Below are 12759 nucleotides of genomic sequence, written 5' to 3'. Positions count from 1 at the left end.
GTTGTTTCCCTTCTAATATTGGCTTTATTGCTTTTGTTTGTACAAAAACTAATAATAATCAAAATTATTCATTTTATACCTCAGAATTTTTTGTCTCTTTTGTTCATAAATTCTTCCCTTTTCCATAGATGACAGGTAGACTATTCTATGTTTCTCTAATTTCCTTATAGTATCACTCTGTATATCTAAATCATATATGTATCTTGGTATAGGGTATGAGATATTGGTTGGCCTATACCTAATTTCTGCCATACTGTTTACCAGTTTTTCCAGCAGTTTTTGTCAGTTAGTGAGTTCCTATCCCCAAAGCCGGAATCTTTGGGTTTCTTAAAAACTAGATTGCTAAGGTCATTTACCCCTGCGTGTTGTATATCTAAGCTATTCCATTGATCCTTCATTCTATTTCTTAGCCAGTATCACACTGTTTTGATGATTACTGCTTTATAGTACAGTTTGAGATATGGTACTGCTGGGCCACTTTCCCTCACTTTTTTTTTCATTAATTCCCTTGCTATTTTTGCCCTTTTTTGTGATCCAGATGAATTTCATTATTACTTTTTTTTTTAGTTCTGTAAAGGGCTGCCCATTAGCAGTTAATAATTTTCCAATTCTTCAGATCTGACTTAATGTGTTTTGTAATATATTTTTTGTTTTGTTTTGTAATATATGTTTTGTTCATATCATTCCTGTGTTTTTCTTGGCAAGTTGATTCCCAGGTATTTTATATTGTCTAAAGTTTTTAAATGGAATTTTTTCTATCTCTAATTACTAGGCTTTGTTGGTAATGTAGAAATGCTGATAATATATGTGGGTTTATTTTGTATCTTGCAACTTTGCTAAAGTTATTTCAAGCAGTTTTTTAGTTGACTGACTAGGATTTTCCAAGTATATCATATCATCTGCAAATGATAGCCTATTTTTCTCATTACTTACTTTAATTCCTTCTTTTTTCTTCTCTTTTTGCTAAAGCTAATGTTCCTAGTACAATATTAAGTAATAGTAATGATAATGGGTATCCTTGCTTCATCCCAGATGATAGTTGCTGATGGTTTTAGGGAGTATCTATCTAAATAAATACTACTTACTTATCATTTTGTTAGAATTTGTTGTTTTTCTCCTTAATGAATTATTGTTTCTATAAATTGCTTTTTATCACCCTTCCCCTTGTTAGAATTAGATAATTTATTATCCAGTTACTTTTTAAATTGTCTTTCCATGGATCCTTATTGATTATCATTTTATTGCATTATGATATAAAAAGGATGCATTTATTATTTCTGCTTTTGGAAGGATTGTCAGAACAGTTTTAGCCTTTGCTGCTACTAAGTTGCCATCTTGACTCTGCTCCCTTTTCTGCATTTATTTGGTTGTCACGTTTTTATGCACTAAAACATGGTCAATTTTTGTGTAGGTATCATGTATTGCCAAGATGGTGTATTCTCTCTATCCCCGTTCATTTTTCTTCAGAGATCTATTAAACCTAACTTCTTAACTTCTTTCTTGTTTACTTTTTGACTAGATTTATCTGCTTCTGAGAGGGGAAAATCAAAGTTACTCACTAGTTTATTTCCTCCTGTAGCTCATTTAATTTCTCCTTTAAAAATTTGGAGGCTATATCATTTGGCACATAAATATTTAGTATTGATATTACTTCCTTATTTGTGGTGCCTTTTATAAAGCTGTAATTTTCCTTATCTTTTAAAATTGGATCTGTTTTTGAATTAGCTGTGTACACAGATCATGATTGCTACTTTTTTTTTTTACGTTAGCTGAAGCATAATAAATCCTGCTATAACCCTACTCTGTTTCTGGGGTTTGGAGTTTTAATCCACTCTGCTATTTGTTTCTCTTTGGTGGATGAGTTCATCCCATTCACTTTCACAGTTATGATTATTACTAATTGTAATTTACTAATTTTGATTATTAATTTACTAATTACATTACAATTTATGATATAATCTTATTTTCTCTTTTTGATTCTGCTCTTTTTCTCTCCTTTCACTCTGTCTCTCCTAACAAGTGTTTTGCTTTTAATCATAGCCCTTCCACTTTCTTGTCCTTTCTGTAACCCCCTCTCTCCCTATTCTTATACCCCTCCATCTTCTCTATAGGATAAGATCAGATTCTAATCCCAAATAGATATGGTTGTTATTCCCTCTCTGAGTCAATTCTGATGAGAATAGGGTTTGTATTAGAAATAGGATACTAAAGGAGATATTTCTGGTTGTAATAAAGGATATACTCTGGCTGTGACTAGAGAGATACTAGGGGAAACCTCAGGGTGCCTAGTTGTAATGGAGATAGAGGTATTTCTGAGAAATAGAGAGATGCTACTAGAGAGAGATATTCTGGGGTTGCCTATTATAGATCACTACTGATGGCTAATAGATTAATATTTTTTCCTACCCTCCTCCTCCTTCAATACCACCCTTCATCTAAAGCCTTTTGCTTCGCCCCTCCTCCCTGAGTGGAGGTTTATGAGGAAACACTCTTTTCTCTTCCTTTCTCAAGTAAAGGGATTTATTGGGAACAACAGGATGGAGGACTGAGATAAGATGAGGTGAGAGGGATAGGGTTGTCCCTAGGTTGTCCCTAGTCTATAAGGAGGGTTAGAAGGATTTTAAGAAATGTCAGTCCTATCACAACTATGACACAAAGTCTGTCAGGAGATGGAGGGCAACTATTTAATCTTCTTTCTTCTTCCTTCAAACTCAAATCTCAAAAATATAATCAGCTCTTCATGTTTAACTACCACCATCAACCACACAAAACCTTCTTGCTTCCCCTCTCCAAATCCAAGAGATTTCAGCCTAAGACAGAAGCTAACAGGGGACCTAGGTGTTCCCAGCTTCTTCCCTCTTCAGCCTGGCTTGACTCTCCAACTGACTTTCCTGGGAACATTCTATTTGGAATGTTCTTTCTTGATTGACAGCTGAGGTCCTTAGATTTCTGTCTTGCATGCATGAAGTTCTCTCTTCCTTCATTCCTCTTCCACAGGTTTAAGCAATCCTCATCACCACATTCATCTTCCCCTCCACTGTAATACTTTTTCATACCTCTTCAGATGAGATAATTTTACCCCATTCTACCTCTCCCTTCCCTTTTTTTCAGTGCCATACTCTTTTTTTCAGAATTAACTTTTTTATATCATCTCATCCTTCCTTCTGCCTGCTCTTATGATCCTAGAATTTTTAAAGTTATGAATATCATCTTTCCATTTGGAATATAAAACATGTGACCTTACTAAATCTCTTAAATTTTCTCGTTTAACTTTTTATGCTTCTCTTGAATCTTGTATTTGAACATCAGATTTTCTGTTTAAGTCTGGTCTTTTCATTAGGAATATTTGGAATTCTGTTTTATTAAATGATCATTTTCATTCTTGAAAGAATATACTCAGTTTTGCTGGGTAGGTGATTCTTGGTTATAAACCTATTTCTTTTGCCTTCCTGAATATCATATTTCAAGACTTATGATCCATTAATGTGGAAACTGCTAAATCCTGTGTAATCCTGACTGTAACTCTCATGATCTTTGAATTGTTTTTATTTTGGTTGCTTTCAGTATTTTATCCTTGGCCTGGGAGCTGTGGAATTTAGCAATAATATTCCTAGGACTTGTTGTTTGGGGATTTATTTCAGGTGGTGATTGGTGGATTCTTTCAATTTTCATTTTATACTTTTGTTCAAGAACATCAGGGCATTTTCTCTGATAATTTCTCATGATATCTAGGTTCTTTTTAAAAATAATTGCTTTCAGGTAGTTCAATAATTCTTAAATTATGTCTCTTGGTTCTATTTTCCAGGTCACTTGTTTTTCCAATTATTTTATTTTTTTGTCTATTATTTTTATTCTTTTGATTTTGTTTTATTGTTTCCTGATATCTCAGGAAGTTGTTTATGTTTACTTACCCAATTCTAATTTTTAAGAAATTATTTTCTTCTGTGAGCTTTTGGACCTCCTTTTCCATTTGGCCAATTCTACTTTCATGAAACTCTTTTTTTCCTGTGATTTTTGTACCTCCTTTTGCATTTAGGTAATTCTGCTCTTTAGGATATTATTTTCTTCTATTGCTTTCATTTCTCTTCCCCATTATTCCTCTGCCTATCTTAATTTGATTTTTGGAATCCTTTTTGAGCTCTTGCAGATCCTGAGACCATTTAACATTTTTCTTTGCAGTTTTGCATGTAGTTGCTTTGATCTCATTCTTTGGCTTCATAATAATTTTCTATGGTTAGGTATTTTTTTTTAATTACACATTTTCCCAGCCTTCTCCTTGACTTTTACCTTAAAGGTGGGTTCTTTTCTCAGGGTCAAGGGGATGCTCTCTTAAATTTCAGTTTTTCCTTACTACTACTACCCTCAGCTCTGGTTCCAGATTTCTGCAAATTTCGATTCTTCTAGCTGGGAACTTTGAAAGCCTCTTTCCAGTTCTGATTCTGTCTCCCCCTGGGCCTGCTGATAGTTTTCAGGGCTCAGAGCACTGTGAGCTTCCACGTGCTGGGTTTCGAGGTCTCACCTTGGTCTTGGGCTGGTGTTCAGAGCCTCGTTCTGCATTATACTGGCACTATTCAGGTTAAGTCTGTGCTCCTTGTTTTTTATCCCATTTCCTGGAATTAGACACAAACATTAATCACAGTACATTAGCATTTTATCAAGAAATGGCAAGTTCCCATAGTTTAAAGCTTTGGGGTTTGCATTTGATATTATAGCAAGTATATATATTAAACTTATATTACTGCAAAAAAAATTAATTGTATGGACCTTTAGTATAAGAAATAAGGAAAAAAAGGAAAAAATCGAATATTCTGATCAAAATAAAAGAAAAGCAGTAATAAAAATAAGGAAAAAATCAGTAATTCAATGTGTTTTTGAAAAAAAAAGCAGCATCCACTTGTCTATGGATTATTATCTCCAATGCATGTGATAGGGTAGAGTCAATCAGTCTGAACAGAAGATGCTCTCTTTATGTGTGAGCATTTTTCAGGTCTATCAGAGCATGCTCTAATGGCTATCAATAATGTTTCTTTGGCCTGGTTTAGTTTTGTATAATCTGGTTCAACATTGGGGTTCCAATGTGGATCTTCAGTTGGCCAGTAATGTCCTTTCCTACCTTGATTCTGGTTAGCCAGAGAGATGATATTATTTTTCTCTCTTTTTGTTAAAAATGTTTCTAATAAATTTTCAACATCCATCCAAATGGGGTCAAAAGTTCTGAATATGTTCTCTAATTTTTTTATAATTAATATTGGTTCTTCCTCAAATGATGGAAGATCTTCCTTGAATTTATTTAAATCTTCAGGGTTAAAAGGTGTATGGTGTCTTACAGATACCAAGTTTCCATTTTTATTAAAAGTGGGTACTTCCCTTAAAAGGAATAACCTTTCTGAATTATTTGGTACTCCTGTTTCTGTTTCTAGGCTTCTTAATCCATTCTCAATGGGGTAGGTATGAGAAAGAGAATGGTTGGGCACACTGAGGGAGAGAGTGTTGTTGTCGATAGTGCCAGAAGGATCAGAGGTAGGAAGAGTATGGGAATTGAATTGAGCAGGCTGAGAAGTAGGGGCAAAGGAAGAAGGGTCATTAGCTGGGAGAAAGGATGCAGAGGTGTTAGGGTTGGAGGAACGAATAAGGTGTCAATTGAGGGTGGAGGCATTAGGGTGGTTAGTATGGGTGGGGTGTGAACTTAGAGTGGAGGGTGTGGGGTAGGAGGCATGAGTAGGGTGTGAATTTAGGGCAGGGGGATTAGGTTGGGAGGCATGGGCAGGGGGAGGAACTGGGGCTGAGCAGGTTGGGCAAGGGGCATGGGCAGGAGGAGGAGTGGGTTGGTTAGGAGTAGGGTTTTCTGGGGCCGAGGGGGCAGGAGGAGTGGGTTGGTTAGGAGGGTTAGTGTTTTTCATAAAAGCTATGAGTTCCCCCATACTTTTCTCTAAAAACTCAAACTGAGTATTTAGTTCCTCATTTTGTTGAGTGGTAAAAGTAACAATTGGTCAGTTTTTCTGGGAAATTGGTTTTTCAAGGGGAGACTGACTTGAATCTCTTATCTGATTCTCTAGTTTATGTATGGTATTTTCCAGTTTTTTCTTAGAGAAAAATAGATACAATATTACAGCTGCAACAATTAAAATCCCAATCAAGAGCAGTGTGGAGTATATCCATTGCCATACATAGTCTGGGATTATGAAATAGACAAAGAACAATGTTTGTACTGAAAAAAGAACAATGCATTTACTGAAAAGCCAGTTGTTGACTTAAGTTGTGAGCCGGCTGTAACCACATATTTATAAAGTAACCACTTGGGGAGCAGGACAAGGCCAAAGCTTTCTCCAGATTTCCCTTAATCCTAATCTAGGCAGTTTTTCCTAAGGAACAACTCCTAAAGGAAAGGAGGTTTAGAAATGGCTCTCCTAGCCAAGACCTTAAGGCCCTGTTGCTAAGATTTAAAACAGCTGTGTTCTATTTAATTTAAGGAGAAATTAAAATGTTTTTTACTCACCCGCTCTTGCAGCTGTGTTTTGAAGCCAAGTTGGCACGTTTAAAAAGACTGACTAACAGAAGCAAGTAACAAAGAGAGAAAGGAAAGAGATTTTACAGAAATTTGAGGGTTTTCGTCACAACATACATGGTCAGCCAAAACTGTAACCATGAGAAATTGTAAATGCCAAAACTGTAAAGGTTTCGGCCAAATTGTAAAGATAATTTTTAGTGTCTTGATTTAAAATCTAAAATTAAGTGGTTGCCATGGGAAAATTCCCAAATATGAAAATACTCAAGTCAGCTGGGTTTTATGGAGATTTTAATTAATATAAATGAAGGAATTAAAGGAAGGGGGGGGGGAGAGAGAGAGAGAGAGAGAGAGACAGAGAGAGAGAGAGAGAGAGAGAGAGAGAGAGAGAGAGAGAGAGAGAGAGAGAGAGAGAGAGACAGAGAGAGAGAGAGAGAGACAGAGAGAGAGAGAGAGAGAGAGAGAGAGAGAGAGAGAGAGAGAGAGAGAGAGAGAGAGAGAGAGAGAGAGAGAGAGGAGGAGAGAGAGAGAGAGAGAGAGAGAGAGAGAAATTTTCTCTTATGTCACCTCCCCTAAATTTTCACATCTACCAATCACAGTAGACACTTTTTCCCAGGACTGCCCATTTTTAGTTCTCATCTTCTTTTAGTACTTCACACCTCTTTTGTTAAGCTTGCCTTTTGTGAGTTGCTTCACCTTTTAGTGATTAATTTAACCTTTATAGGTACTTAGCACCTTTTTGTATTAGATAGACCTAGCTTAAGGTTCTAGCTATACTATAAGTATGAGTTAGGGACTTTTCATTGTTCAATCAGGAGTTTGCAATTTTATCTTCCCCTAAGGCACTGTCTGAGTAGGGTGGAGTAATTTTAAAAGTTCTCAGTACATTCCTGATCAAGCACCTCCATTGTTAAAAATGGGGAATAGCTTAATCAAATCTTCTGAAGTAGAGTCTGAGTGATTTTAAGATTCACAGCCTGCCTTCGCCCCACTCCACTCTGTTCTCAGCCACCGTGCTGGTTTTCCCGAAGCCTGATGACATGTCTCCCAGCACTCCTCTCCTTACTCAGCAAATTCTCGCAGTTCCTGCTTGTCTCTGCATCCAGTACAAAAGGGATCTGGCCTTTAGAGCCTCTTGTCCTGCCCTTCCCGTCTGTCCATCCACACTTTCCCGTCCAGCACGCACTCTTTGTCCCGGAGATGGACATGGCTGATGGCTATCCTGGGTACGAGAGCCTCCCTCGTAGCTTCAGGTGCTCTCTGGGGTTGCCTTGCACTCCTTGGATGCTCTCTTCCCTGCTCTCACTGCCGGGCTGCTGGGCAGGGCTTCCCCTGAAGGCCCAGTTAAGATTCCCCTCCTGTGGGAGGCCGCCAGCCTCTGTATGTGCTCCGTCTCTAGACTCCTCACCGCACGTCCCCCGGCACTGAGCAGAGCGGGGCATTCAGTGCGTGCCTGCGGGCCAGACCTCTGCCCTGGGTGCTCCGGGGGGAAAGCCCTGTTGAGAGTTCATGAAGTCGTTTCCATCTTCTGTGTTTGATTTTTTGTCTGTCGAGGATCGGGGCTGGAATTGTAGATGCTGAGCTGCCTTGACTGGACATTCCTTGTCCTTATTGGTCCGCTTTACTCCTGTTCTCTTTTGTCACACTTCATGCTTTGTTTCACAGAACCAACGAAGGCAACAGAAAATGCAAGAAAAGACGATTCAGCTCAATAACCTCTGTATGAATGACAAGCCTGAAGAACATCCGCACGTTAATGACGCTTTGCCAGAGGAGGAGACAGACGATGACTCCAACAGCTTCTCACAAGAGGAAGAAAAGTGTCAAGAGTCCTGCTCCAATCAGGAAGACATAAGCGACAGGGAGAGCCCCGTGGAAGCTCTGCCCGGAAATGCAGGCGAGGCCGACCTCCCTCGTGCTGCCTTTTCCATCGAGCGTGCCGGGGACTTCAATGGCGCGTCTCTCGGGGGGGACAGCGAGGACGAGGAGGACCTCGCCGGGGACCTCGGACATCTCCAGCTGGACCCGCTTCTGGAACCTGATGAAGGGAACGGGGAGCTCTTGAACGACGGCTGTCCCGTCGGGGCGAAGATCTACGAAGTAGTCCACGACGTTCCAGAGACTGCTTTTTGTACCCTCGCTCCCAGGGAAGCTGCGGACACGGACGAAGGCTCCATCCATCACTGCTTGTATCAGTTCACTAGTAACGAGAAGCTGCAGGGTTCCAACAAGCTGCTTTGTGACGTTTGCACCCAGAGGCAGCGGCCTGGTCCAAAGGCGCACAGTAAAGGTAACGTTTTCCTTGCTCAGTCGTAAAACCTGTTGTCTTTCTAAATGAATTTCCTCAGTGAACGGAAGGTCCCTGCTTCGTCTCGTGGGCCTCCCGGGTCTCCGCTTCCCCCGGAAGGCGGCCTCTCTGCCTCCCTTCTCCGGCTCTGACTGTCTTCACTCGCACGTGCCGCAGCGGCTTCCTTCTTGGGGCCGCCGGACGCGTCCCGGTTCCTCCCTGTCGCCGTTTTCTCTCTCAGCCCGTCCCACAGCCCCAGACCCTGCTCTTCTCCTTCATCCCCCACCAGCCAGGGAGGAGTCTCCGCTGCACTTCCCTGCCCAGAGGGGCTTCCTGGCTCCGAGTCCTTCCTCGTCAGGGCTTGGCCATCGCCTCGTGCTGCCCCTCTGTCCCGCAGACGACCAAGGGCTCCTCCCGCATCAGACTGGGGGCGCATCTCCTCGCTCCCTTGTCCTCCTTCACTTGTGCCCGCTTCCCCGTCCTCGTCGCAGCTGGGCCTCTCCCGCCCCCTGCGCAGCGCCCTTCCCGAGGCCCCCTTCCCTTCACACGGCCTTCGGAGGTTTCCATCTCGGCCCAGCGTCCCCGCCAGCTGATGGCAGGGACCTCCCCGCTGGCTCTTGTGGACTCTCCCTCCCTTCTTCAGACGTGCTGACGGGGCTGCGGGCTGGCTCCGGCCTCTGCCCCGTCTGCTGTGGCCTCGCTTGGGCCCTCGCTCTCGCGTCTGCAGTGCGCGGTCCGCGCTCCCTTCTTGCCTTCTCGCCCCCGCCTCAGCGCGAGCCCGTCTTGGGTGCTCCGGGGTGCCGGGCGGCGAGCGCGCCCCGGGGAGCAGCGACTCGGCCACATGTGGCCTGTCGCGCCTCGGACAGTTCCTGGCAACGCGAGGGCTCGTCTGTCGCGTTTGCCCCCGACTTCCCAGGCGTGCGGCTGGGCCAAGAGCGGGCGGGCTACCCCGGCCACTCGCTTCTGCCTAGGAAAAGGCGCCCCAAATGGTGAGGGGGGCGTGAGCAGTGAAGTGTGCAAAAGTGCCGTCTTTCACGCTTGGGGCATTTCTCTTTCTCCAGGGGAAAAGAAGTGTGTTTACACGGACGCCAAGAAGCAGATGCTGATCTCTCAGGCTCCTCCCATCCTAACTCTTCACCTAAAGAGGTTTCAACAGGTAGCCGCGGCTAACACTCCATTTTGCTTGGCTGCAGCCTCCCCCCCTGAGCATTAGGATTTGGGGGGCCCAGCGGGGGGGTCCGAGTTAGGAAGTCCCAGGTTCACATCCGCCTGGGTGACCCCGAGTCGGACTAGCTATCCGAGACTGAGAAGTGAACAGTATGTATGTGGGCGGGGATCAGCGAATCTAGACACCCCCCACGTCCTATTGCCAGCCACCGCAGCCCAACGCCTTAGTTATTTTTCCAGCTATTCATAATTTGTTCCTTTTTACAAGTCATTCACGATGAAATGCGTAATGACTCAGTCTTTTGTGTATCAGAGTCATAGCTTTAGTCAAGAATTTTGGCTGGAATCCCAGCCCTGCGCTTTACTGCTGCTGTGCACGTTGGGGAAAGCACTTCCCCTTCTGGCTTTTTTCCACTCGTGTGTATAGAGTGTCTGGTCTTGACTGCGGCATGCTAAATAAAATCTGTTTGCGCTCCCTCTTTCCCTTTGGGATTTCCTCTCCGCTGGTTTTACACGGGTGGAAATGAAGACCCAGAAACACCCCTTGGTTTGTAGGGAGAAGAGGGTCACCGATGAACAGAGATTTTGGTAGTGCTGAATTATAAACTCCTAAGACCGTGCGACAGATCAAGAAATCCCAAGTTCAGCTGAATGCCCGAGTTTTCCTCGACTAAAATAGAGAGTATATTTGTCTCGTGTGGTTTTTGTGAGGTGAAATAAGAGAATTACGTAAAAAGCAAGCCCTGAAGCACAGATAGATGCTCTATCATTCATTAAGACCCATCTGGGTCCAGTTTTCCTGAGCATGCAACGGTAGGGAATCTATCTCCCAGTGGAACTCTAGGTTGATTTTGTGACCTCTAGAGCCATTTTGGATGCTAATGGCCAAGGAAAGGATTTTAAAGATCATCTAGCCAACAACAGCTGAGGAAATGTAGGACTAAGCGGAGCAAGAGTGGTAAAGGTGGGACACAAGCAATAAGCACTCAGGGTTAGAGGGAGATGACTTGCTTAGTTACAACAGGTAGGAACCTGTCTTGAGAACAGATTTGAACCCAGGTCCCACCAACTCCAGCAACCTAGCTGCCCTCAAAAAGATTTCTCTTAAAAAGAGTTTTGCTTATTATAGCACTAAAATATTTCTTTAAACTTTTGAAAAATAAGCTAAATTGTCCCTTTTTAGGCTGGTCTGAATCTATGCAAAGTTAACAAGCACATAAAGTTTCCAGATGTGATAGATTTGGCTCCGTTTTGTACCATAAAGTGTAAGGTAAGTAAAAATGGTCCTTATATTTAAATTATAGCTTAAAATAACAATATTCACATAAGTATAAACTGTACTTGTGGTTGGGGTATTTTTAAGTTAAAAAACCATACACTGAGTTTGTCCTAGTCCGAAACTTGAAGGGTCAGAAAGCCTCCAAAACTTTGGAGAGATTCTATAGTTATGAGGTACACGGATAAGGGACCTAGGCGGATCCTTATAACCATGGTGGTGAACCTATGGCATGTGTGCCAGAGGGGGCATGCACACTGTCACCTCAGCAGTCCTCCTGTTAAGTACCAGAAAGGCAGAGGGACACAGCCAGGATACTCCCCTAACCCTCGCGTCTGAGGACATTTCTCTCATCACCCACCCTGCTGAGATTTCAGAGCTCTTCAAGATGTATCTGATCTTGTTCATCATTTGAAATGTCAGTCTACTGTCTGAACTTTCCGTACTTATGCCTCAAGTAAACATTTTTTTTTCCAGATGGACTTGGGTTTAACCTCATTTGAAATCTTTTGATTCTTACAGAATGTTGCTGAAGGAAATACAAAAGTATTGTATTCTTTATACGGAGTTGTTGAACACAGTGGTACTATGAGGTGGGGACATTATACTGCCTATGTGAAGACAAGAACTTCAAATAGTCATCTTTATAATCTTGTTCTTGATGGAACTAGTCCACAAGGTAAATATCTGGGAACATTTATTATTTACTTTTAAATAGGGAAAATACACCAGAATCTTAAATCTTTTTTTTTTTTTCTTGATAGAATTTGAAAATGAATCAACGAAGGGGCAGTGGTTTCATATCAGTGATACACATGTACAAGCTGTGCCTGCATCTAAGGTTCTAAATTCACAAGCTTACCTCCTGTTTTATGAGCGAATACTTAATAATTAATCTGAAAAAGAATTATACCCCATATTTGTTTGGTTTTTTAATTTAAAAGAAAAAAACACAGTAAAAGACTATTTGAATCATGTTCACATAAATTTGAATATTCCAGAAAAATCATGTGACCTGAAATGCTGCAAGGAAAATGCTAAACAAAATGTTTCTGTGGTTGAGAGGAAAATAAAGATACCATTTACTGGTTTAATTTTTAGACTTTTCTATATTAGTAGTTTGCTGTGTTGAAATTTGGTTAGATTTTTAAATTCTTAAAATTTTGCAAAATTTGCACTGATTCATAAACACGTTTTATCAGCATGGTGACTTAGCTGCTACAAAAACTGAAAGGATTGGGCGAGGTATCTTGTGAAAGGGGTCTCCTGGATTTCAGCTAGTAATCATGGAATGGGACCTTTGTTCTATCTACTTTGTAGGTTTTGGGAACTTTTGTCGTTCAATTGTATCCAACTGTTGACTCTTATTTGGGGTTTTCTTGGCAAGGACGCATTTGTCATTTCCTTCTCCAGCTTATTTTACAGATGAGGAACTCGGGTAAAGGTTTAATGACTAGCCCAGGATCACAAAACTAATAGGTGTCTGAGACCACATTTGAACTCTGGAAGACAAATCTTTCTGAC

The 12759-nt window shown here is 41.6% G+C and overlaps 1 protein-coding gene across 8 annotated transcripts in view; it reads left to right on the top strand.

Annotated features, from left to right (window-relative positions):
* USP16 (ubiquitin specific peptidase 16) overlaps window positions 1-12329 on the top strand; it is an 80605-nt gene extending 68276 nt beyond the window's left edge. For all 8 annotated transcript variants that reach the window (XM_007493145.3, XM_056825979.1, XM_007493139.3 and 5 more), the window contains 5 exons: window positions 8171-8795; window positions 9854-9948; window positions 11143-11229; window positions 11758-11914; window positions 12000-12329. In XM_007493145.3, the coding sequence (XP_007493207.2) occupies window positions 8171-8795; window positions 9854-9948; window positions 11143-11229; window positions 11758-11914; window positions 12000-12130 (1095 nt within the window). In that variant the 3' untranslated portion in view covers window positions 12131-12329. The remainder of the gene's footprint in view (window positions 1-8170; window positions 8796-9853; window positions 9949-11142; window positions 11230-11757; window positions 11915-11999) is intronic.
* The last annotated feature ends 430 nt before the right edge of the window (window positions 12330-12759 follow it).

This window comes from Monodelphis domestica, chromosome 4, assembly GCF_027887165.1.
Source record: "Monodelphis domestica isolate mMonDom1 chromosome 4, mMonDom1.pri, whole genome shotgun sequence".
Classification (NCBI taxonomy): domain Eukaryota; kingdom Metazoa; phylum Chordata; class Mammalia; order Didelphimorphia; family Didelphidae; genus Monodelphis; species Monodelphis domestica.
This window is presented reverse-complemented; position numbering and strand designations above follow the sequence as displayed.